Raw genomic sequence first — 27,908 nt, 5'->3', positions numbered from 1 at the left:
CATTTCATTCGTTTGCTCTCCCCCCCTCCAGTAAGCTAGCTTAGGAACATTATAACCAAATTAATTAACTTATAATTAGTAGGTTAAAAAAATTAAATAGTGAGAATTAAAAATTTCTATGCTTTGTTAAATAATTAACATTTTGATCTGGTGTGATTTCGCTTGAAATCATGGATCGAACCACAGATCACTATAAACTCCTAGTTCATTACTGTTGACTGTAAATCTGTCCTAAATATAATCAATTGTCACGAACCAGTGACTTCAGACATATTTTGCAATGGGTCACAGCTCCAGGTCTGCCTCAGGCCATGACCACGAGTAGCACACGTGCGAGGGATGGGACTGTTAATAAAACCACTTAAACCAGAACAAATTATTGTTAATTCCATCAACATTATTAACATCCTGTGGACTGATAGATGGTGGTATATTTGCCAGGCCACACACCTGTTTCCTTTAGGCCACGTTGCTGCAGCCCGTCACTAAGAGAGTCTCATGTGTACTAGTGCTCACGTACAACCTGCTAGTTAGCATTTTGGCATACCAACATCGTCATCGTCTCAAGTCACAACCCAAGGTAGGCAGTAGGACGTCAATGGTAAATAACTAGATAAAGATATGAAGTTCCCATTAACCTAGAGGTTACATTTTGCCTATGCCACAGAACTGTCGAATTTTTCACTCTTGAAGAGTTTCATGTCAGCAAGGGAACAATCCCCTTCTTCCATTGGTGCTCTGGCAAAATTCCATCTGAATTAACACCTTCTTTTAATGACATTTTCGTAGGCAACTCCGAACTGCATGGGGAAAAAAATTATTAAATTATAATTGGAGTGATAGAAACTAAAAACTTACCATTTGGATTCAAAAGTTTTTGAGGCTCTGAGACGTTTTCTGAAACTAAACCTCAGTAGCCTATGCAGATGGGGAAGCAGTCGGACATAGCTTTCAGTAAAAACCCTTCCCAGAATTTACCGAGAATGATCCCGAGAAACTATGAAAATCCGAAATCCTGTATACAATCGTAACTTGTTACAGTTATTCATATATTCATAAACTGTCAAGGGTACGTAACTATTTCGGGTGTACATGAATACCTGTGCAAGCGGTTACAGATAGAGGTCTAAAATCTTAGTTTTAGCTGGGTTTAATGGGGAGTGGAAACACATCTGCCATGGCATTATAAAAATAGACACTGCAAGCGATTATGTGGTTTTCTACATACCTTTAATCCAGTAAGGTTCTGAAAATATAAACGTATAATATTAAAGAGAGATATAACTGAATATGATAATTGTGCCCCTTTTTCAGCAAACACGTAGGGGATGTATGTATCCGGGACAGGCGGCCTTTGCTGTTGGCAGTGGCGACACAGAACAAAAGCTTGCGTGCTTGCGACACATGCCGCAGTTCAGACCGAGCGAGTCGACTCGAGGGCTTGAATCTGGTGACCTCGGGGTGTGTGTTCTGGCTGACCCGTCGGTGCTGCTGTTCGCCGGCAGCCTGCTGGCTCAGTGTTGCCGACCGCCGTAGCACAGTGGGAAGCCTAAGATGTACAAGTTCTGTCCCTGCCCGAACACGCCCGAATATTCACCTTTGGCCTACCTCGGGCTTATTTATATATATTTATATTTCTCTGTTTATTTTAATGTATCTATACTAACCTAACTAATCGTCCATAGTGTTTTAAAGTGTTTTAATGTAGCTAACCTAACCGACCACTTTTAATAATTGAATTCATTTTTCCTGCGCAAAAATAAAACAAATCCCGACGTTGGCCGAAGGTGATTATTCGTGCTTGTTCGGGCAGGGACATAGCGTAGTCGGGCACACGTCGGCTTGCGGAGCGAGGGGTTCTGGGTTCAGGTCCCGGGTAAGACACGGGCGTGAATTAGTAATTGTCAAAATTGGTCACAGACATGCCGAAGTCAATAAAACTGTGAAAAAATGTAAATAATAATTAAAAAAACACAAACTACAAAAGAAATGGTAATAGCTTCTGACTGGTGATCCAAAGGTATCAGATTTGATATCCAGCCGGTCGGGGAGTTATTCACCTGGGGAAAAAAAAAAAAAATTCCCGTGTCCCTGACAGGGTTTTGTCGTCCCTTCGCCTCCATGATGCGGAAGGCAACAGCGAGCCATAGCAGATATTCACATCGCCCAGTTAGTGCAACTCACGTTTTGGTAATTTTTCCGAGGCGATGGCTGGGGTTAAATTCAGCCTCCGAACACAACCCATCAATTTAAAAGGGTAATGCATGAAGTACGTTACAGTATCATATAAAAAAACATGCACCTACTTTTTATACACCATCTCGATGTGTTTGAAATGTAGTGACGACATTTTATGACGCACTGCAATAAAACCGATATCTATAGCACCTAAGTTTGAAACAGTAAAACACACAAAATTGAAATGCAAATTAATGCACCGCGTATTTAAGAAATGCTAGTTAATTCGTGACATAAAAACTAATTCAAAACCAATGCCATTCAGATCACTGAAATTCTGTTCTTCAACATTCTAAAAGCAATTCATATCATTATAACAACATGTAGGTCTAGTTTCTTAGGTATATTAAATTATAAACTCTATATTTTTAAAATTATTTTGAAAAATATTTGAAAAATACAAATTAATATTTTGCGAGTAAATCTGCTTCGGATATTTATACGAGTATTACAAATGGGTTAATTCAACAAAATGATTAGTTGGCATTAAAAATAAATATTTTCATCAAATAAACATTTTATCACATTATATGTTAAATTAAACACAGTTTTACGATTTAAAAAAATGAAACCAATAACATTAACACCTATTTTAAAGACGAAATTCAGCTAAAACAAAATCACAAAATCTTGTAATTACTGACAAGAGATATACATCGACTTGTACTTTAATTGTATTAAAACATTACTTAAATGGTATTGTAATTACCTTATAGCATCATTTAAAATATATATAATTGTTCTTGTGTTGATGTGTTTTGAAATCTATTTAAACAGGATTAGCTTAAATATAAAAATATACTTACCTTGTGAAATACCTAACTTTACTGTGGCATATATGCTGCATTGATAATACATGAGTTTTTAAAGCAAAACATATAGCTTAAAGCCTAGTACACAAGGTAATTTTTTTTCTTATACAAAGTGTAAACCTGGGCTTGTGGCGAACTTGTCTCGTGTGAACTGCTGTTGAGTGAAAAAATAAAAGAACCTATTAAACCAGTCAGTGGTATATAGGAGCGGTTATATTTTTCACTTTGTTTCTTGTGCAACACCGCTAAAGTATAAATAAATTGTTCCTTTTTAGAAAAAAAAGGAAAAAAAATCTCAAACAGCTGTTTCTACCTACACATTAATTAAAACCAATTTTAGTGAATACACGAATAAATTAAATATATTTTAATCACAGAATTGTCAGTTCTGGCGAAAATAACGAGTTCATGAACTGGTCCCGCAATCTTTCCCATTATATTTATTGCATACACACCAAAGAAAGTCCAAGATAATTTTTAGGGGAAAAACAAATAGGACGAAATAGATATTATTTCCCAAAAAAAAATAGTTTTAAACTTCATTTAGCAAACATACATCGCGAGGTCTCAATTCGGAGTGAACTACTACTTTATTAACATAAAACGTTTATTAATAAAAAAAGTTTGGCTAAAATTAGTAATTTTTCAACACCGTTGCTTTCACACGATTTTACGGCAATTAAATTTATTATTCTACCTTAGTTCCGTAGTTGCGAGCGATATGAATGTGCATGCATTGTTTGAAAATTCCTTATAAAACTGTTTGATTATCAATTTTGCCATTTAATTAATTAATACCAGTAAAATATAAAGGAATGTGGTGTTTCGAGTATTCAGACAAATTAAAGGTTTAATCATATATAACCTACAAAACATTTTTTCAAAATAGCGACGTGTCTTCAACGTGGCGAGAAGTACACAGACTAATTCACTTGCGTACTTGCACGCCTCAATTTCCAGTTTGGACAGCCCATGTGATGTCACTTCCGGGGACAAGTACGTATACATAGGTTTGTAAGGTAAGTGAATTCGGACAAGACCTACGGTTTGTTTTCGTTCGCCATTTTGTTTATTTTATGTTTTTTTTTGTTATTAGTAAAATCGGATACCCAGATAACCCGTACAAGATTTGTAAACATTTCATTTGATGTTCTCATAAAAATTATATAACTACGTTAATAAGAACGTAACTATAAGTACGCCAAATATACACTTTTTAGTTTGATTCAATCTACAGTTCCTGCATGGATGGTAGAGTTCTGGTGATAAAATGCTGTCTGTTGAGTTTAAGAAAAGCACCAGCCGACAAACATAAAGGTGTAATGGGAGCGACAGCCTGACACCACTCCAGCTGAACTATTGATGATAAAGCGTTTGCGTCACCGTGCTTCATTCAAAAACCATGGGAAGCTTTCATTTCACAGACGAGCGAACCACACCCGAAGTTCCCCGAAGTTCATGCTCACTTTTTTTTTTTTTCCGTTCTATCTCATTGTATAAACCGGTGTGGCATTAAATTTTGCGGTCGATTAGGATAGGTTAGCTACATTATAAATACTTTAAAACATTGCGGATGGTTGGTTATAATAGGTAAGTATAGCTACATTAAAAATACTGTAAAATCATTTTATGGTTGCTTAGTAAATAACTTTTTAATATGTAGCTATCCAGCGCTAGGAAACCGTTTACATGATTTCACAGTATCTTTAATGTAGCTATCCTAACCAAATAAACCGTCCACAATGTTTTAAAGTATTTATAATGTAGCTAACCTAACTTTTTACAATGAAAAAAAAATCCCGAAGATAACGATCGAGCGTTTGGCTCTCTCGTCTGTGAAAAGAAGGCTTCCCAAATGCCATACGTGTTTAACAGTGAAGAAAGGAAAGTGGATGCAATTTCTTGTTAGTAAATTTCTTGTAAACATTATAGGACATGTATACTATCTATTTTTGCTACAAAACTATTTATTTTATCGTAATAAACGGTAGGTCTGCTTTTAAAACGATTGTGTGTTGCTTACTACCCATACTACCCGGATTTTCGGTTAGTACGGATAAACCAAGTTAAAAAACTGTGCTATTAATAATTGAGGTAACATATTTTTTTTACCTTGAGAATTTATTCCGATAGTTCTTTTTGTATTTGTTGAAGGATCGCGAATTTTCCCTCTCCAGATTTCCGTCGGTAACGAACACTCGCGTGGGCTTTTCACCGCCGCTGTTATGGCGTCCGTCCGCCAGAAGACGGGAGGGAGGTTTCACTGCGCGCCGCTCCCTGGGGCTGGAGAGATAAGGCTGGCTGCAGGCAGCATCTGCTCCTGGGTGCTTGTAAATCCAGGGTGAGCGCGTGTGCGATGCTGTTGTGTGTGTGTTTATTGGGGGGGGGGGGGGGGGTTGGGGGGTTGGGGGAGGAGCAACGGCAGTCTAGATCCGGAGGGATAGCGGCCTCGGATCTGCCCCGCCACTCCGTTTGGGGGCGCCTGCGCGTTACGACCCTCTCCCCGCACGACAGAGAGAGAGAGAGAGAGAGAGAGAGAGAGGGAGCTGGAATAAGAGATAACAACCGTCACCTCGTCAGTGGTCGGAAGCGCCTACCCACCTTGTGAACACATGTTCGTGTCCATCTTCGTTTTATTATTTTTATTCTTCTACTGAAACACACGCGCACACTCTCACCAAGGGAAATTTATGTTCCTTCATGTTGCCACATTCCCAAGAATCTATCTTTTTTTTTTTTTTTTTCCCATTCGTCGACTCTTATTTTTGGGAAGCCTTCTTTTCACAGACGAGAGAGCCAAACCCCGAAGTTCATGCATTTTTTCCGTATCTTTTACGTAGATATACTAACTAAATAAACCGTCCACAATGTTTTAAAGTATTTATAATGTACCTAACCTAACCTAATTGACCATTAGTATCCTTTTATCAACCCGCCATATTTATTTACAATGAACAAAAAAAAAAAAAAACCGAAGATGCACGATCGGGCGTTTGGCTCTCTCGTCTGTGAAAAAAAAGGATTTCTTTATTTCTGCGTCTGGTAGAGTGTAGCAAAAGTGAAATTCGCGACGTCACTCACTGCCGGATGTACAGTTCTACAAAAAAAATCATTTTTCCTGTCAAAATAGTTGAACGGAAAGTTAAAGATTGTAAACCAAAAGGAAAAAAAAATGATTATAAAACACATGCATAACCGAACTATAGTCTGTGCCATGCAACTGATCTCAAATTTGACATTTCAAGTAACCAATTATCTCCTTATCCTTCTGCTACCGTGTATTTGAAAAATTTCACGTGGTTGATAGTGTTTATTAAAAAACATCATGTAATGATTTTGTAAGTGCCAGCTGAGTGATGGGTACCCCTTTTGATACAAGTTGCGTGTAAACTGCTTTGACGATTCAAATGACAAAGTATTCTCATTATCGTTGTTAATTTTCAGTACTTATATCACTATGAAAATAAATAACTATTTTACATTTTCATTAATTTGTAGAATGGCAGGCGTTAAAAAAAAAAAAAAAAAAACTATTCGAGCTTCTTCAGAACACAGCAAAATTAAAAAAAAAAGAGAAGTGAAAATATTTCTTGAAGCTTTAATCATAAAATGTTTCTATTGTAAGAAAAAATTTCACAGATATGGACGTAAAAATATTTGTAAAGTTTTTAGCTAATTTAATTAAAGTAAAACATTTTAATATAAAATTATATTTTATTATTAAGGTTACTTTCATAAATTAAATAAATGTACCATTAGGATTTTGACCCACGTTTCATGTCAGGAAAAGTTCTTGCTTGCAAAGGATTTCACTTCCTAAATTGTTTTCACACTGGACGAATTTGACCTTTGAATGCTAGTGCATATTAAAATATAGGGGAAACTAATTAAATTAGTAGACTTTAATAACACATAAAATTTATTTAAGCAATAAATATTATATGCAAAAGAAAATGAAACTCCAATCAAACACAAACGCAACAAACATTTATTTCCAGTTAACACAAAAAGCGCAACGTGGTTTTAACAGTGGAAAATAATAAATTATTACAATATTTGCAGTTATTAATTATGAAACTTACATCTAATATTTTTTTTAGTCTTAGATTTTTTTAAAATACACTTTGGCAGATTGCTGCCTGCAGAAACCCTTTTCAATATGACTGTACTATTTGATCGTCCGTATGACACATCTGCAAAAACAGCGAAACTGATGTTTCACATGCCCATTTAGACACACAGAAATCTTTTAATAAAATTCAACACATTCTTTCTGTAACACCGTTTCAAATTTTTATGATACAATTTTACCAATATCGTATTCAAACAATATTTAAAGTAATCGTGAATTTGCAAATATATTTCTACGCTGAAGTCTAAGTCTAGGTGTCTGTGCTATGCAACAAATAATGTGACATACTATACATAACTGTACTTGATACTGCTCTATTACACACCTAAATTTACGAATATCTCAACTTCATCTAGTTGTAGTATTAATGAATGGAAATACAGTGAATTTTAAGTGATAATAACGAAAAATTAAATAAAAATAGGTTTTTCTGGAAGGAAAATTCTTAACTCTAATAATCCAATTTTTCGTTGACAATGTATTCTGAAAGGATGGGTTAAACTTTCAAAGATTACGGCGGAATAGGTTTGCGTTTTGAACACACGAAGCTTGAGGTGGAAGTGAGAAAAAGGAGTAATTTAATAAATGTTCAATCAAAATACACACACACGATAATTTGGCTGTTCTAGAGCTTGAAGAATAGTTCGCAGCCGACTTGTCCGAGTTCTATTATCATGCACCACGGACAATGCCTCAATCTACGTTAAACAACGCAGCACACAGGACTAACAAAGCACATGGAAGGGAACAGATCACGATGAACTACCGACACAATGCTACCTACGGTGCAGTTCCGCATTCAGTCAAGCTCGCCCTTTTTTTGAAATGAAACTCGGGGGGAACACAGGAAGACTTTGTTTCTAGGTACGAAGTGGTAGGCATTGTCCACCTGGTGGTTCTAGGTTCTGGGTGACACGGGTCTAGTGGTGATGTCCCGGGGCCGGGGAAACACGCGACGCTCATGTGCGGTAGTTGGGGTTGTCGTGGCCCATGGTGGCCAGGTCCTCCGGGATCCTCACGTCCAGGGGCCGCACGTCGCCCACCCGGGCCCTCGACGGCGGCGGCAGCGGGATCAGCACGCTGCCCGGCCGGCAGCTGAAGATGTGCAGCTTGCTGGGGCTGTTGACGCGGTGGCGGCCGGCGGCGGAGCGGGCCGCCTCCATCTCGGCGTACCCCATCATCATGCTGCCGCCGACGCCGAGGCCGGCGTACCTGCCGCGCGGGGGGCCGCCCGCGCGCGCCGCGAACGAGCCCGAGTAGATGACCTTGGGCTGCGGCGGCGGCGGCGGCGGCGGGAGGTCGTCCGCCATGCGGTAGTGCTTGGGCACGCCGCCCCAGGCCGCGGGGGCGTGCTTGGGCCGCCTCCACGGCCACTGCACGTCCAAGGTCCGGGCGCGGCGCGCGACCGCCGCCATGGCGCTGGCCACGGCGACCACGGAGCACGCGCCGCCCACCACGGCGTACACCACCAGCTCCACGTCGTCGTGGCGGCGGCTGGCCCTCGGCGGCGGCTCCTCCTCGTCAGCCAGCTCCTCCTCCTCGTCCTCCGGGTCTGCCTCGGCGGGCGGCCGGCTGCGCACCGACAGCAGCCGCACCACGTGGTACTCCTCGCCCGACAGCTCGAGCAGCGTGGCGTTGGTCTCGGCCAGCATGTGCAGCGGCGCCTCCTCCTTCTGGTCCGTCGTCACGGCGCCCTGCTCCTCCTCGGGGTCGGCGTCAGACGGCGTCACCACGCTCACGTTGACCAGCAGCCGCGGCGGCGCCAGCACCACCCGGTTCACGCGCACGTCGTCGTACTCGAGCGACAGCCGCGCCGCCAGGTTCAGCTTCAGGTACTTGGCGAAGTCGCGCTGGCGCAGCTGCGCGATGGTGGAGTTGCCGGCGAGCAGCAGCAGGTAGGAGCGCCCCGTCGGCGCCGGGGCCGGCGACGTTGTCTCCCCCTCGTCCTCTCTCAGCTGCTGCTCCATCTCCTGCTCCTGCTCCTCGCTGTCGCTGTCCCAGTGCAGGTAGGGGTTGTCGGCGTCGTCCTGCAAGGGGCTCGACACCACCTGGATGGACAGCTGGTTCGACTCGTCGGCGTCCCCCGGGTCCCGGTCGACCCCGGTCTCGTTGGCCGGCTCCGCGAAGACGTCCTCTCGAGGCGGCGCGCTGGCGCTGAGGTTCTTGAGGATGGTCGACGAGGTCATGATCTGGTGCAGCAGCGAGGAGATCTCGACGGGCCCCAGCGCGATCTCCTCCAGCCGCTTGCCGCCGCGGCCGGGCAGCGCCTTGGCCTCGAGGATGTACGGCAGGGAGAACCTCGTGGACCTGGACGGCGCCGGGGGGCTCGCCGTCGGCTCCCACGGGCCGTCGTCGGGGACCGTGGGCGACTGGTCGACCGTCTCGGCGCCGTCAGGCGTGGGCGACGGCATGTCGTCGGCGAGAGTGCTGTTGTTGTCCGGGTCGGGAGTGGCCGCGAACTCCTGTCCCGGGTAGGTCGACTCGAAGTCTGAACACAAAACACACCAACTTAGTAGACGCTTCACGAAATTAACCGTAAAATCATTTAAATCTTTCTCATCACTGTTTGCAATATGTCACAATCGACTGAATGCCAGATTCTGTTTGACAAGCGAACGGAAATGGCGGTACTGTGAGCACTGTGTGCTTGTTCAAATGTGCTCGAAAAATACCAAAATAAGTATTTCTTCAAATTTTCTTTTTTTTTTTTTAAATTCAAGATAGAAATTAAAATTAACTAAAATAAGAAGTGTTAAAACTGTAGTTAAATTTGTTGATGGCATTGATGCAACAAAAGACAAGTTTCAATACACAAAAAAAAAAAAAAAAAACTTCGACAAGGCGAGTGGTGGATTGTAACAGACAAGTGAGATCTTTTCAATATACCGATCTATAGCTTTATTGCTTACAATGTAAAAGTATAAATTGCTGTCTTCCAAACTCGTCGCAATATTCATTTTTCTAAGAATATAAAATTCAGGTATTTTTTTTACAGCAAAACATTTCGAAGAAAAATGAGCATTAGAAAGATTAGACCTACATTCCAGAATAGCGATATACTAGTTTTGCTTAATTATTAGTAAATTATATGCATGTTTGACCTATTTGTTAAAAATACCTTTTAAACATGAAGCAAAAGATAAAAATAAAATTGTCAGTAACTGAATTAAAAAAAAATTTCATGCATTAAATTTACATTTTATTTTAATGGATATGTACGATGAGACAATATAACATTAAAAAAAAATTTATATTTTTTGTCTATTCAAGTACACAAAATGATTCTGAAGCATGTGCTTTCGATGTAAAGTACATTTCTTTTTATGTTCATTTTATAAACTAGAGTGCTAGTCGGTTTCGCAACATGAATCACCAGAATTTAGTGTGAGTTAATTCATCGCATAATTTTCCCTTTGGAACATTGTGATATTTATGGGAACTGTTACTCACGAGGACACATATTCACGTAATTCTAAAACGACCGAATCGTTTTGTAGATTTATTGGTCTATTGAGCGTCAGATATTAACACATTTGATGAAATGCAACATCCGCAGTATTAGAATTAATAGCGGAAGGCTAGTTGATTCAGGTAACTAGCTATGAATGTCTACAAATTTTTAGAAATATGTTATAAGTTGTGCATTTTTGAAACTTTTTAAATACAGTAATTGGGATTTGTATGTGTCATTATAAAACCTAGTATATTTAACTTACATGACAAATAGTTTTGTTTTAACATTTGAAAACAATATTTAATCTTGTGACAAAATACAAAAATAAGTAATCAATATTCTGTGGATAATAAAAATGTCTTTTTTTCAAGAAAACAAAACACTATTACTAATTGAAAAAAATTAAAATATATTAAAAAACCAAATGTCACAACAAACAATTTTTTTGGACTTGTTACGAGCAGTTTGGACAGTTTTGTTTGCACGTTACTTGTATAAAACTCTCGTTAGCTACAAACAGCGAGCCAGTGCACAGGTGATGGAAACGATAAGACATGCATCAAGTTCGTGTTCACGTGAGTAGTATATAATAGGGCATACTGGCACAGGCTTCCAGGCTGTGGATTGATGATTGTCGTCCGCCATCTTGGATTGTGACGTCACGGCGGCCATCTTGGAGGAGTGTAACGGGACACATCGTAACGGGACAAGTTTGACCTGGAATTTGATCCTCAAAAATCGCCAAAAATGACCAAAATTGGGCAAAAATTGCCCAAAATTCCTCAAAAATCGTCCAAATTTAAATTTTTTTGAAAAAAATTTCTGCCAAAAAATCTCAAATAATTCCACAATTCAAAAATTCGGATTTCGAAAATCCTCAAAAGTCGTTTTGCCCTAGAAAGAACCCAAATTCCTAAAAGAGGCTTAAGCATCCTTGTCTACAGCCTCCGATAAGCCTCTGACGTCATCTAGGATTATGACCGCCATCTTGGATGGTTGTGACCTTGACCTTTGACCTTGACCTTGACCCCGGCGACCATTTTGGATCAGCCATCTTGGATCCGCCATCTTGGATGACGTCATTGTGTTCTCGAAAATTCCGGCATTGTGTTTTCCGCCATATTGGACGATGACGTCACCGTTGCAATTTACGTTACAGCCGCCATCTTTAACTTTTTTATTATCCGAATTTAATGAAATTTTTTTTTTAAATTATAAAAAAATTTAAATAATAAAATTTTAATAAAAAAAATTAAAAAATCATACATTAACGACACGGAGCTCGGAGTCCTCGGTTCGAACCCGTCGAGTACAAAAAAAATTAAAAATGGCGACCGATCCTTCCCCCTAGGTGGGTGCTAGCAGACTGACTCCCACCACTTTTCTTAAAGCATATATATCGTCACCTAGTATGACGTCATGTCCGCCATCTTGTCTTCGTTGCTGGAGACCACCATCTTGTTTTCGTCGGCGAGAGTGCGCTGACACCATGTTAGTTTAGTTCTTATCCGCTAGAGTGCAGTAATCATTTAGTACTGTGACACCCACCATCTTGAAATTTGGCCGCCATCTTGAAAATCCGTAATTATTTAGCTAGAAATTCGGGAAAAGTTTCAAAATTCATTAAATAAATCACTCATTAACTTACATATTGATTCGATCGATTCCTGTCCTCGGTTCGATACCCGATCGATGCAATAATGTTTAATTTTATGTAAAAAATAATAATTTCAATAAACCATGTTCAACATTCGTAAAGAGACTTTAAATCATCTACTACCATCATCCTATCAGACAACAAGACCACCATATTGGAAATTCGTAATTGTAATGCTAGAGATTCGGGAAAAAGTTCAAAATTCATTAAATAAATTTGTAATCCATATAATGATTGATTGGATCGACTTAGGTCCTTGGTTCGATCCCTGGCCGATACAAAACAACTTTAATTTAAAAAAATACTAAAAAAGTGTTAGGTTTGAGAAAATAAAAACACCACAAGTTCTTTTAAAAAAATTTTATTACATAAATTCAATACACTACTACAAGTAAAAAAAACACTGACAAATTACTAAAGCCTTTTGGATTCCTCGATTAAAACAGTCTTCTTATTGTACAGACTAAACCTTTTACATGACTTTAAATGTCTATCCGATCCGGTCATCACCGCAGCCAGAGACGGACTGAAGTTCATATCACTTATATAGTCTCATTAGCCGGTACAACACATGAGGCAAATCAATAACCATGTTCATTATACGTCTCGGAACATTTTTTATAATGACGATGTAAGCTATCGAGACGTGAAATTAGTTTATTGCACTTATTGCACTGAAATTGTATTCTTTGAACATTATAAGAACAACCGCTTCTTTCATGTCTGCGAGCATTTAAGGTGATAGTAAATGATACACCACAGTATTTGCACTGATGCGAAGTACGCTCTTCATCAGTTGAAGAATCCATTGCTGATGAAACTTCAGCTAATGGTGGATCAGCACATATCGAAGTCTCCTCCAGAGTTGTCAGAGGCGTTGTCAACGGGATCTGCTCCAACATCGTCGGCGCCGACGTCATGGTTCCCGTAGTCGATGGTACATCCTCCATCGAGTACGACGTTAAAGTCGGCAAAGATGCCATCGAAGTCTCAAGAACAAGCAATTACACGTCTTATGCACCAGAAGAAACAAACTAGGTGATCCGTACACCGTCGACGTCAGTAACAAAACTGAGCGTCCTGCTGTCTAGGACTCGCTTATATACATGCACCGTATGGAATAATACGCTAGTCAAACCAAGAACATTTTACTAAAATACTAGAGTCAAAACAACATTAAAAAATAGAAGCACCATCAAAAAAAAAGGAAGCACACTTGGAAGCACCTTCAAAAAAGGAAAAAAAATTGGAAGCACCATCAAAAAAAGGAAGCACACTTGGAAGCACCTTCAAAAAAGGAAAAAAAAAAATTGGAAGCACCGACTACGAAAAGGCAGCACATTTGGAAGCACCGACTACTTAAAGGCAGCACATTTGGCAGCACCGACAACGAAAAGGCAGCACATTTGGCAGCACCTACAACGAAAAGGCAGCACATTTGGAAGCACCGACAACGCAAAGGCAGCACATTTGGAAGCACCGACTACGAAAAGGCAGCACATTTGGAAGCACCGACAACGAAAAGGCAGCACATTTGGAAGCACCGACAACGAAAAGGCAGCACATTTGGCAGCACCGACAACGAAAAGGCAGCACATTTGGAAGCACCGACAACGCAAAGGCAGCACATTTGGAAGCACCGACTACGAAAAGGCAGCACATTTGGCAGCACCGACAATGAAAAGGCAGCACATTTGGCAGCACCGACAACGAAAAGGCAGCACATTTGGAAGCACCGACAACGCAAAGGCAGCACATTTGGAAGCACCGACTACGAAAAGGCAGCACATTTGGAAGCACCGACAACGAAAAGGCAGCACATTTGGAAGCACCGACAACGAAAAGGCAGCACATTTGGCAGCACCGACAACGAAAAGGCAGCACATTTGGAAGCACCGACAACGCAAAGGCAGCACATTTGGAAGCACCGACAACGAAAAGGCAGCACATTTGGAAGCACCATCATCGAAAAGGCAGCACATTTGGAAGCTCCATCAACAAAAAAAAAAAGGCAACAAGGAAGCACAAGTTACGAGATCTAAGTCTTAGAAATCAGAATACAAGAAATAAAAACATTAAATTCTTATAATTTAAATTGTTTATTTTATTGCTTTACATTATACAAATGCAAGTAAAACAAGCCATTATTGTATGTAGCCAGCATTCCTCAGTTCCTTGAGTATGAAGGATATTTCTTTGATGCACGAATAGTTTCCTGCACAAAGCGAACCATGTAGAAGTCTTAGCCGGTCAACCAATATGTTTGGATCTTTCCATGATGTGTAATCAATCTCTTCTACCACCATCTTCCTTGCACCTTTATAAATATTATGATCTCTGGTGTCTTCCGTTTTACCACCAACCTCAGGGTAACTTTCATGTTTGAGACGGTGATCATCACAAGCTTGATCAGATTTATTTAATATATCACGTCGTTTCCACCGTTTCGGTCTCAGGACACCGCCACATTCTTCGATCTTGGCAGCTTTAGGTGCTTCATCATAGTATATGTCTTTGTCAACAGCCTCAGAGTCACTGTAACAATCACCGTAGAAGGAATCGTCTTCACCCAATTTTCCGTAATATTTCGATGTTGATGATGTTGAAGCGTCTTCATCGTCTTCATGCTTCCTTTTTAGGAGTCCATCATTTTTACAAAGTAGGAAAGATCTACTTGAATTCGGCTGGAATATATTCTCACTTTTCACGTTAAGGATTCTTCCATTGTCTTCATTCTTCCGTAAATCATCAACCTCCTTCAATTTAAGTTCTTTGTCGAGATCGGAAGAGCCAAGAAAATTATTGTGGTAATGCAGATCACTCTTCCTTAGGATGGTAGATTCATCGTTGTCCTCTAGCTTGTACGCAGGCTTGGCGCTACAAGTTCTTCCATGTCTTTTTAGGCTCTCTCTCCGCGTAAACGACTTGCTACATCGAACACAACTTATCATATTGCGCAGTGGATTTTTAACACAGTCATTCTTCTCGTGTTGTCTTTTATTCTTTCTCAAGATAAAATCTTTACTGCAAAACTTACACCTATGTTCTTTCGATACAGCGTCAGATCCCAAATCAGAATTCATATTAGTTACTGAGACTAATGCCAGATACCAATTGAGTGTTTTAAATTAGATTCAATACTTAAATAGAAATTTTTTCATATTTCATCAGCGAGAATTAATATATCTCCTGCAAAAGTAATTTATGCATGTAGTTCTGCTTTTCAACAACAGATGTCGCCACATGTTGCTTGCAGGTAAATAATATTTAGTTATTTTATGCGGGATGCGGGATGCTCACTAACGATCGCAAAAGAAGGATGGCTTCGCTAGACTCCAAGGAAAAGGAAGTTCGTCTTGCATGTTGGTGCTCCACAGATGTCTCATGGCATAATATTAATTTGACTGAGTAATGATATGTGTTCATTCCACCTTATAAAAATATTGCAAGTTTTGATTTAGTAGCAGAAATTATCGAATTAAATGTAACTCCAAATAAATTAACATGTCTCATTAGACAAAAAAAAATCCATGCAGAGAGCGGTTTATCAGAATAGTCAGAAACACTTGAAGAAACCACAGGAATGACTGCAAGAACACGAGAAAACCATCAAAATATTGACAAGAATATTCAGGAGCACACGGATAAAACCACCATAATATTGACAAGAATAATCGGAAGCACACGGAGAAAACCGCCACAAGTTTTCTTTGTTATCATAAAATTACAGAAAAAAATCAAAAATAAAAAAACACAACAAATTCAAAAACTGATTATGCTAGCTTGTGAACTTCTCATTGTTGAGCAAAGATAGAGTTCTAGTCCAAGCCAGAATCAGTTTTTGAATTTGTTGTGTTTTTTTATTTTTGATTTTTTTCTGTAATTTTATGATAACAAAGAAAACTTGTGGCGGTTTTCTCCGTGTGCTTCCGATTATTCTTGTCAATATTATGGTGGTTTTCTCCGTGTGCTCCTGAATATTCTTGTCAATATTTTGATGGTTTTCTCGTGTTCTTGCAATCATTCCTGTGGTTTCTTCAAGTGTTTCTGACTATTCTGAGAAACCGCTCTCTGCATGGATTTTTTTTTGTCTAATGAGACATGTTAATTTATTTGGAGTTACATTTAATTCGATAATTTCTGCTACTAAATCAAAACTTGCAATATTTTTATAAGGTGGAATGAACACATATCATTACTCAGTCAAATTAATATTATGCCATGAGACATCTGTGGAGCACCAACATGCAAGACGAACTTCCTTTTCCTTGGAGTCTAGCGAAGCCATCCTTCTTTTGCGATCGTTAGTGAGCATCCCGCATCCCGCATAAAATAACTAAATATTATTTACCTGCAAGCAACATGTGGCGACATCTGTTGTTGAAAAGCAGAACTACATGCATAAAGTACTTTTGCAGGAGATATATTAATTCTCGCTGATGAAATATGAAAAAATTTCTATTTAAGTATTGAATCTAATTTAAAACACTCAATTGGTATCTGGCATTAGTCTCAGTAACTAATATGAATTCTGATTTGGGATCTGACGCTGTATCGAAAGAACATAGGTGTAAGTTTTGCAGTAAAGATTTTATCTTGAGAAAGAATAAAAGACAACACGAGAAGAATGACTGTGTTAAAAATCCACTGCGCAATATGATAAGTTGTGTTCGATGTAGCAAGTCGTTTACGCGGAGAGAGAGCCTAAAAAGACATGGAAGAACTTGTAGCGCCAAGCCTGCGTACAAGCTAGAGGACAACGATGAATCTACCATCCTAAGGAAGAGTGATCTGCATTACCACAATAATTTTCTTGGCTCTTCCGATCTCGACAAAGAACTTAAATTGAAGGAGGTTGATGATTTACGGAAGAATGAAGACAATGGAAGAATCCTTAACGTGAAAAGTGAGAATATATTCCAGCCGAATTCAAGTAGATCTTTCCTACTTTGTAAAAATGATGGACTCCTAAAAAGGAAGCATGAAGACGATGAAGACGCTTCAACATCATCAACATCGAAATATTACGGAAAATTGGGTGAAGACGATTCCTTCTACGGTGATTGTTACAGTGACTCTGAGGCTGTTGACAAAGACATAGACTATGATGAAGCACCTAAAGTTGCCAAGATCGAAGAATGTGGCGGTGTCCTGAGACCGAAACGGTGGAAACGACGTGATATATTAAATAAATCTGATCAAGCTTGTGATGATCACCGTCTCAAACATGAAAGATACCCTGAGGTTGGTGGTAAAACGGAAGACACCAGAGATCATAATATTTATAAAGGTGCAAGGAAGATGGTGGTAGAAGAGATTGATTACACATCATGGAAAGATCCAAACATATTGGTTGACCGGCTAAGACTTCTACATGGTTCGCTTTGTGCAGGAAACTATTCGTGCATCAAAGAAATATCCTTCATACTCAAGGAACTGAGGAATGCTGGCTACATACAATAATGGCTTGTTTTACTTGCATTTGTATAATGTAAAGCAATAAAATAAACAATTTAAATTATAAGAATTTAATGTTTTTATTTCTTGTATTCTGATTTCTAAGACTTAGATCTCGTAACTTGTGCTTCCTTGTTGCCTTTTTTTTTTTTTGTTGATGGAGCTTCCAAATGTGCTGCCTTTTCGATGATGGTGCTTCCAAATGTGCTGCCTTTTCGTTGTCGGTGCTTCCAAATGTGCTGCCTTTTCGTTGTCGGTGCTTCCAAATGTGCTGTCTTTTCGTAGTCGGTGCTTCCAAATGTGCTGCCTTTGCGTTGTCGGTGCTTCCAAATGTGCTGCCTTTTCGTTGTTGGTGCTTCCTCATGTGCTGCCTTTTCGTTGTCGGTGCTTCCAAATGTGCTGCCTTTTCGTAGTCGGTGCTTCCAAATGTGCTGCCTTTTCGTTGTCGGTGCTTCCAAATGTGCTGCCTTTTCGTTGTCGGTGCTTCCAAATGTGCTGCCTTTTCGTAGGCGGTGCTTCCAAATGTGCTGCCTTTTCGTAGTCGGTGCTTCCAAATGTGCTGCCTTTGCGTTGTCGGTGCTTCCAAATGTGCTGCCTTTTCGTTGTCGGTGCTGCCAAATGTGCTGCCTTTTCGTAGTCGGTGCTTCCAAATGTGCTGCCTTTGCGTTGTCGGTGCTTCCAAATGTGCTGCCTTTTCGTTGTCGGTGCTGCCAAATGTGCTGCCTTTTCGTTGTCGGTGCTTCCAAATGTGCTGCCTTTTCGTTGTCGGTGCTTCCAAATGTGCTGCCTTTTCGTAGTCGGTGCTTCCAAATGTGCTGCCTTTGCGTTGTCGGTGCTTCCAAATGTGCTGCCTTTTCGTTGTCGGTGCTGCCAAATGTGCTGCCTTTTCGTTGTCGGTGCTGCCAAATGTGCTGCCTTTAAGTAGTCGGTGCTTCCAAATGTGCTGCCTTTTCGTAGTCGGTGCTTCCAATTTTTTTTTTCCTTTTTTGAAGGTGCTTCCAAGTGTGCTTCCTTTTTTTGATGGTGCTTCCAATTTTTTTTTTTTGAAGGTGCTTCCAAGTGTGCTTCCTTTTTTTTTGATGGTGCTTCTATTTTTTAATGTTGTTTTGACTCTAGTATTTTAGTAAAATGTTCTTGGTTTGACTAGCGTATTATTCCATACGGTGCATGTATATAAGCGAGTCCTAGACAGCAGGACGCTCAGTTTTGTTACTGACGTCGACGGTGTACGGATCACCTAGTTTGTTTCTTCTGGTGCATAAGACGTGTAATTGCTTGTTCTTGAGACTTCGATGGCATCTTTGCCGACTTTAACGTCGTACTCGATGGAGGATGTACCATCGACTACGGGAACCATGACGTCGGCGCCGACGATGTTGGAGCAGATCCCGTTGACAACGCCTCTGACAACTCTGGAGGAGACTTCGATATGTGCTGATCCACCATTAGCTGAAGTTTCATCAGCAATGGATTCTTCAACTGATGAAGAGCGTACTTCGCATCAGTGCAAATACTGTGGTGTATCATTTACTATCACCTTAAATGCTCGCAGACATGAAAGAAGCGGTTGTTCTTATAATGTTCAAAGAATACAATTTCAGTGCAATAAGTGCAATAAACTAATTTCACGTCTCGATAGCTTACATCGTCATTATAAAAAATGTTCCGAGACGTATAATGAACATGGTTATTGATTTGCCTCATGTGTTGTACCGGCTAATGAGACTATATAAGTGATATGAACTTCAGTCCGTCTCTGGCTGCGGTGATGACCGGATCGGATAGACATTTAAAGTCATGTAAAAGGTTTAGTCCGTACAATAAGAAGACTGTTTGAATCGAGGAATCCAAAAGGCTTTAGTAATTTGTCAGTGTTTTTTTTACTTGTAGTAGTGTATTGAATTTATGTAATAAAATTTTTTTAAAAGAACTTGTGGTGTTTTTATTTTCTCAAACCTAACACTTTTTTAGTATTTTTTTAAATTAAAGTTGTTTTGTATCGGCCAGGGATCGAACCAAGGACCTAAGTCGATCCAATCAATCATTATATGGATTACAAATTTATTTAATGAATTTTGAACTTTTTCCCGAATCTCTAGCATTACAATTACGAATTTCCAATATGGTGGTCTTGTTGTCTGATAGGATGATGGTAGTAGATGATTTAAAGTCTCTTTACGAATGTTGAACATGGTTTATTGAAATTATTATTTTTTACATAAAATTAAACATTATTGCATCGATCGGGTATCGAACCGAGGACAGGAATCGATCGAATCAATATGTAAGTTAATGAGTGATTTATTTAATGAATTTTGAAACTTTTCCCGAATTTCTAGCTAAATAATTACGGATTTTCAAGATGGCGGCCAAATTTCAAGATGGTGGGTGTCACAGTACTAAATGATTACTGCACTCTAGCGGATAAGAACTAAACTAACATGGCGTCAGCGCACTCTCGCCGACGAAAACAAGATGGTGGTCTCCAGCAACGAAGACAAGATGGCGGACATGACGTCATACTAGGTGACGATATATATGCTTTAAGAAAAGTGGTGGGAGTCAGTCTGCTAGCACCCACCTAGGGGGAAGGATCGGTCGCCATTTTTAATTTTTTTTGTACTCGACGGGTTCGAACCGAGGACTCCGAGCTCCGTGTCGTTAATGTATGATTTTTTAATTTTTTTTATTAAAATTTTATTATTTAAATTTTTTTATAATTTAAAAAAAAAATTTCATTAAATTCGGATAATAAAAAAGTTAAAGATGGCGGCTGTAACGTAAATTGCAACGGTGACGTCATCGTCCAATATGGCGGAAAACACAATGCCGGAATTTTCGAGAACACAATGACGTCATCCAAGATGGCGGATCCAAGATGGCTGATCCAAAATGGTCGCCGGGGTCAAGGTCAAGGTCAAAGGTCAAGGTCACAACCATCCAAGATGGCGGTCATAATCCTAGATGACGTCAGAGGCTTATCGGAGGCTGTAGACAAGGATGCTTAAGCCTCTTTTAGGAATTTGGGTTCTTTCTAGGGCAAAACGACTTTTGAGGATTTTCGAAATCCGAATTTTTGAATTGTGGAATTATTTGAGATTTTTTGGCAGAAATTTTTTTCAAAAAAATTTAAATTTGGACGATTTTTGAGGAATTTTGGGCAATTTTTGCCCAATTTTGGTCATTTTTGGCGATTTTTGAGGATCAAATTCCAGGTCAAACTTGTCCCGTTACGATGTGTCCCGTTACACTCCTCCAAGATGGCCGCCGTGACGTCACAATCCAAGATGGCGGACGACAATCATCAATCCACAGCCTGGAAGCCTGTGCCAGTATGCCCTATTATATACTACTCACGTGACTCCATGCGAAACGCAACGGGCGCACAATTATTTGGAATGACGAGCTGCAGTTTGATGAAGCGCGTGGGAACTCTAGCTCCTGAGACTGGCCAAGATTTCTTGGGAACCCCTGAGTTGGGGCATACAACTCGATTGCTGCATCGATCCTATTCACCGGAGCAGCGCTGCCGTTATATTACTTCTCCCCACAGGACGATGTTAAACATACATCACTGATACAGTTACCAGGGATCTGCGGAATTCTGGGAGAAGTCAGGAGGAATGAATGATAGCGAGGGAGGAGACGGCATAACAAGAGCCCAAAGAAGGAAGAATGTTATGGAGTTGGAGTTCAGGCTGTTATCAAGAACATGTAATCGTTCTTTGAAGGAAAAAAAAATGAAATAATAGGACAACGTTTAAAAGTAATAAAGATGAAAATGTTAGTTTAAAATCGTCCAGAAGATTTATATGCATATATTAGCACATCACAAACTTACCATGAATTTTTTTTTGTATTAAACAAGTAAGGCGATGATAGTCCTTGTTAAAAGAGAATATTAATAATCATTATAAAATTTAATGTTAGTAACTGCAAATAGTGCTAATCATAATCCCACCTGACTGATTTGGCAGCAAATTATGAACAGCCGCTTTCTTAAAGCCTCGTATAGCCTAACGTGTGAGCTTATGATCGGTGACCATTGCAATCTGTTGTTTTTAAGCGGCAAGTATTATTGAAGAAGCAAACGTTCATATTTTTTCAACTAACTAACTTTTGTTAGCACAATGGCAATGACATTGAAATTTAAGGCGAATTTCTCTTAAAAGGGCTCCGCACTCTCGGAAAATAACAAAAACCCACTCTTAAAGTAAGTTCGAATGTATTTAAGTCCTATGTTTTTTATATCATAAGAAAGTGATATACCTACCAAAAATATATTTTATCAGTTTTGGTTAAGACTTTCTTTTTCTCAGGAAAAATCATCAACCGAGCAGAATTTCAAGTAGGGTTCTAGTAGTTTTTACGTCGTAGGGGTTTGCACAGACTTAAGGCGATGGGACTTTTGAAGATCATAGTTGGCTTCGAACCACTTGGATATCGACTATCTCTTAAATTGAACCATGACGAGAACGAGTCGCAAGAACACCCCTCAGATGCAGTAGAAAACTTTTACTGTTGAGTTATAAGTTAGTCAATGCATTACAGCTTTTTTTTATAAATTGAACTACTATATATATATATATATATATATATAAAATTCAATTCAAGATCCAAAGTGCGATGTCTAGTTGTCTAGGTATTCTCCTTCCATTGATTCTATATTCGCTGCGTTATGGTTGTGCTGTGCGGATGCAGACGGCTGCAGCTCGAGGCGTCGTATTGCGTCGTGCGCGCTCGCCACTCCGGGCGCCTGGGCCATTCCGTGGCATTTCCCTGGGCTTCTTTCTTTATCCACGGACAGAGCAGACATCTCTCTGCATCGGGAAGTCTAGGTGGCCGGTTAGACACGGGTGTCACTCGTCGCTTCGTAGATTTATTCACTTTTTGTTTGGGCATTATTCAGTGGCGTAGCGTGGGTGGGCCGGAGGGGGCGGCCCGCCCCGGGCGGCAGCGGGTCGCCGGTGAAGCGGGTTGAGATCTGATCTATGATTCATTCATTACATGTGTCACACACACTATAATGTTCCATTTTTATCTAAAATTTTGCGCACCAACAATTTTTTAATATTTATTTAAAAGAAAAACTGCGAAATCACTGACAGAGCTCTTTATAACGTTTGTTTGTTTACATACGAACGGCAACATCGCATCACGCCGCGCCGCCCGGCGCGCGCGAGCCGAGTTGAGCGGCACTCCTTATTATGTTAATTACTCATACAAAATCTTTTGTTTCACGCGTCGGCCCGTGTCGATGCCTCTCTTTCGCACTCATTGAATTTAGTACTACGCATTGTACTGTAAAGTTTGACCTTAACCCAAGGCAAACCAAACAACTTCCGCAAACCGGGACACAGTAAAACTCATATATTGCCCCGTACCGCGAGCGCAGGTAAACCCAAAAAAATATTAAAACCCAAACTAATAGCAGGCTTAAAAAATACTAATAAGGTTGCGAACAGTGAGAGGAGGCAGCAAGTTAAAAAGACGCAAAATTTATATGACAACATTTAATAAATAAATATATATATGTATCATAAAATCGTTTCATCACAAATCGGTGCATCCATCATAAAATACATACCCTATTACTAATTATAAAAAATAGCTATATAATAATATTAAAAAAATACTTTAACAATTCCCCCGAAAAATTATAATTTGATCATATACTTCGGAGCTCCGAAAATTAAATATAATTACCAAAAAGGCATTAAAAATATATAAGAACATAACTCCGCTATACTATCAAACTTGACTATATTGTCGATTGAACAAGAATTGGCTGCTAATATTGATTTTGACAAAGTTATTTCTGACTTCGCTGCTCATAAGGCCCGTAGAATCCGCTTGTAAAACCGCTCATCCTATTTTAACTTCAATAAAAGGTACCTCATTGCATGTGAAATTTAATTTTAACTAAGCACCTATAGAATGGGGGCGGCAAAATGGGTTTCCCGCCCCAGGCGCCGAGATGGCACGCTACGCCACTGGCATTATTCCGTGCTGCTTGCGTGAAAAAAAACCCAGTGCATTGAATATTAAAGTTTTTTTCTTTTACAAAATGTAGTTTACACTCTAACGTAAAGAATATAAGTTGTTTGTAGCAAATCTCCCAGGTACTCTCGTTGCTAGCTCGCTCGTGACTGAACGCCAGCCGCGCCCACCAGGCTTGTTGGTGTTCCCTGCCGCGCGGTGACGTCACTGCGGGGGACGCGGGGGGAGTGTTGTCTCCCGTCGCCGCCAGAGCGGGCTGCACGGCGGTGTGGTCATCAGCCTCGAGTGTGTGGTTCGGCCGCAGTGGGCGTTTACAAGTGTCGCCGAGATTATGGCATGACCGCCCCGTAAATTTCGATGGATCGTAGTTCATTAAAGATTATATAAAGTTACCGAAAAAAAAGTGTGTGCGTGGAACCCACGTGAGACAGAAGTGACGTTAGGTAAAGGAAATATATTTCTCTTTCCTGAGGTAGCAGATAAATATATATATATATGCGGGTATATATATATATTTTAATACTTAACGCAATAGCATAATATATATATATGCGGGTATAAGAGCTCTAAATTATGCTATTGCGTTAAGTATTAAAATCCGAAAGTATGCAAGTGTTCAAGTGTAAAGTATGCAAAATTGCAAGGTGGAAGTATGTCTCCTCTTCTCCCGATATACCCAACACGTACCTACCTAACTATTCTCCTCACGAGATCGGAATTTTCGTAACGCTTGAAATTTGTAGCCCCCTCAGCAAACTTAATTCAAATTATTTATGTACAAAAAAAATTGTTTTTAATGTTTGAAATGTTTGTTTGAGCTTTATTTATGATATGTAGGAATGATAATGCTACAGTTACTAAAAACTAAAACGCTACAAATCTACAAAAAATATTTTTGCAAAACTCCGTTCCTCCGGAGAAACCCCCGGAGTGGTCACCGCATGGGGAGCCCAAGAAAAGAACGTTTCAGTGATCTGAATGTGTCGTTACTCATGCCGAGAGCATAGTTCGGATTTCCAGTCCTCCAGCAAGCAACACCATCTCGACACAGAGAACCCCGTGGCGCATTGGCGGCGCATGACGGCAGCGCGAAGCCAGCGCCCCAGTCGGCGGCGCCGGGAGTGATTAACACTTGCCCGGACCACCTCGGCCGCGCGGTTGCCACGGCAACGACCCGAGGCTTCTCGCCAGGAAGTTCATCATTTTAATAACAAGCGGCGGGATGTACGGCCCCGCGAGACTCATTCTCTCTCCCTCTCTCTCTATCCCCCTCGAGGGGGCGCGGAAGACTGCCATACTGGAAAACTACCATAATGCCAGAATTACACCTGGCCTCTTCGAAAAAGTACCATAACGGAAAACTGCCATAACGAAACCGGAATTCTGCCATATTTTCTTTCATACTTCATGGAATGAGTACAGCAGCATTGCTCTAGAAGTAGTGTATAGCATATTCGGCAGGTAGCGCTGTCAACCCTCTAGCTGATTCTCAGGTTAAATTTAAAACCTACAGATATAGCTTCTGAGTGTCATAGTTGCAATCACAAATCACCGCATAGATCGCGCGCTAATAGAAAAAAATGTTTCCGACAATGTGTAATAGGGAGCAGCACTGTATCTTATTACGAAAATTTGTAAAAAAAAAAAAAAGGGGGGGGGGTTAGTCTGTAAAGTCGGTTTACGGACAATAATTTTACGTGATAACGTCATAAGAAAACATTAATGGAAAATTGCATACTTTTTATTTTTCAAATATTATTTACAGTTTTTGCAAATTTAATTTAAATAATTTGTTTAAATATAATCTCGAACAATTAGCTAAAGAGCCCGCCTTAACCTGTTTGATATTATAGAAGATTTTCTCGCACGATGGTTGGCCGGTTCTTGCACGCTCGGCTCAGGTGAAACGTGACAATTTCTCGTGCGTGCAGCCGGCGTTCATCGATTTATAAAACGTTATCACGTCAAAAAAAAAAACTTAAAAATACAAAGGGGAATTCTGCCATAATTTGTTATATATTATACGGAATGAGGAAAACGGTCTTACTCGTGAAATCGTAATCTAACTAGCTTCATAGAAATGACATTTTTCCACACTGGAATAATAAAAATAATTGTAGATAATTATTTAATGAGTGCAAATCCAACGCAAATATTCAAGGATTTTATTATGTAATGTTTTCATTATTAGGGAGATATAACACCAACAACTTATTTAATTATTTAAAATCTAAAAAATGTATTTTTAAGATGCTGAAATGCGAGGAAAATATTTTTGTGTAGTGTAGAAGGCATAGATCAAGCATCACAGGCGCTCTAAGGGAGACATTGGCTCGTACATCGAATGTTGGTGGGCTTTGCACAGGATTGCAGTCTTTCAAAAATAAGCTCTGCTAAAATTTAAGTATATTTTATATTCGGAAATAAAAATATTACTATGTGTAGCATATTATTCTGCTTCATTAAAACTGTCCGATCAGTTAGAAATTCAGTTTTTTGATCCTAACAGTACTTATAAATGAATTATTACACATAGAATAACAACAAAAACACATTAACACAAGACATACACATCAATAACTTGGTGACAAAACATGAAACAACACAAAACACAGATAGATAAAGTTCATGTTAATTAATTGGTTACTTTGGTATTTACAAAAATCGAAACAGAAACTAAAATGGCGTATACAAAATAAATATGTAGATTACAAAAGTTAAAAATAACTTTTTGCTTAAGTTTCTCACAAATGAATATTTATAGATTATTCAAAAAGGGTTATAAATTTTTACTCATATTAAAGTTACTAATGGTTTTAAAAATGTCGATAAATTCTGTTAGTTGGAATTCTTAATCCAAACCGAGATATTATGTCTGAACCAACAAAAATGGTAATAAAATGTATATAATAAAAAGTGCATCACTGATTGAACATCTAATAAATATAAAATGCAATTAGTTTATATTGGAATGTAGCACATTCAAAACAATTTAAATGCCTGCAATTATTAATTTAATTAAGAAATTTTTTCTGCATAATTTCAATCCTATTATAATTAAAATTAGTTGATGCAGAGAAAGTTATCAATTTAATAAGACCTAAAGATCTTCATGTGTTGCTTATAGTATTATCTACATGTTGGCGAAAAAAAGCTTGGCATCCAATATAGCTCGAAGGTCTTAGAATAGGACATCACGTTTAATGTCATTACTTACTATGTGATAATTCTGATTAATTGACTTGAAAATCAGATCTGGACAGCTGAAATATCTCGCTGAATAGTTTCACAAACATATTTCCCAATTATATATTTTTTTCATCAGCATATTTTATTGATCAATTCTGATTACAGTTGGAATATCATTTATTAAATATTAAAGCGGAACACCTAATACCATGAAATTACATTTGCAAATTTGACTGAAAATTGTCTATTTTTAAGATAATTAAAACACACGCGTTGCTTGACAAGGCCTAAAATTGATAATTTTTTAATTATAAGATTGTGTTGGAAAGTATCAAAGGCTTTTATCATGTTGAAATAAATATAATATTTTATTTATGTTAAAGACGATCTTCCTGATTGAAAATGATGTGTTTTTTCAGAAATAATTTTTTAGGAATAAAATTCATGTGCCTGTAAACATTTTTTCGTAGAAAACTTCTAAAATACTACATAAAAATGGTATTGGTGAATAGTTTGTGACTAAAATTTAATAACTGTCAATTAATACCGATAAACATCGGTATACAACCACTAACTGATATACACTTAATTCAAATATTTAATGTACAAAAACAATTGTTTTTAATGTTTGAAATGTTTGTTTGAGCTTGGTTTATAAAATGTTGGAATGATAATGCTACAGTTACTATAAACTAAAACGCTACAAAACTACAAAAAATATTTTTTCAAAACTCCGTTCCCCCGGAGAAACCCCCGGAATGGCCACCGCATGGGGAGCCCAAGAAAAGAAACGGGCTCCCCATTTGGAAGCCACCTGGAAGGTTTTTTTCTGTTCCACCCACCGTTTCTTTTGGTAGCCTGACTTGTTACAAGGGATTGTATTCCTACCAGAGAAAATGCCACCATTTAATCTGGGCAATCCACCTTGGAGGAGCCGGGGCGCGAACCCGGGTCCTACAAGTCACAAGG

The 27,908-nt window shown here is 39.3% G+C and overlaps 1 protein-coding gene across 1 annotated transcript in view; it reads right to left on the bottom strand.

Annotated features, from left to right (window-relative positions):
* Positions 1 to 8,141: 8,141 nt before the first annotated feature.
* The window catches only part of LOC134541846 (uncharacterized), a 93,107-nt gene continuing 73,340 nt past the window's right edge, over positions 8,142 to 27,908 (bottom strand). Inside the window, exon 3 of the mRNA XM_063385543.1 lies at positions 8,142 to 9,670. Within this exon, the coding sequence (XP_063241613.1) occupies positions 8,142 to 9,670 (1,529 nt within the window). The remainder of the gene's footprint in view (positions 9,671 to 27,908) is intronic.

The sequence above is a fragment of the Bacillus rossius genome (genome assembly GCF_032445375.1).
Source record: "Bacillus rossius redtenbacheri isolate Brsri chromosome 4 unlocalized genomic scaffold, Brsri_v3 Brsri_v3_scf4_2, whole genome shotgun sequence".
In the NCBI taxonomy this organism is placed as follows: Eukaryota; Metazoa; Arthropoda; class Insecta; order Phasmatodea; family Bacillidae; genus Bacillus; species Bacillus rossius.
Note: the sequence above shows the minus strand (reverse complement) of the source record. Positions and strands in the feature narration are given on the sequence as shown.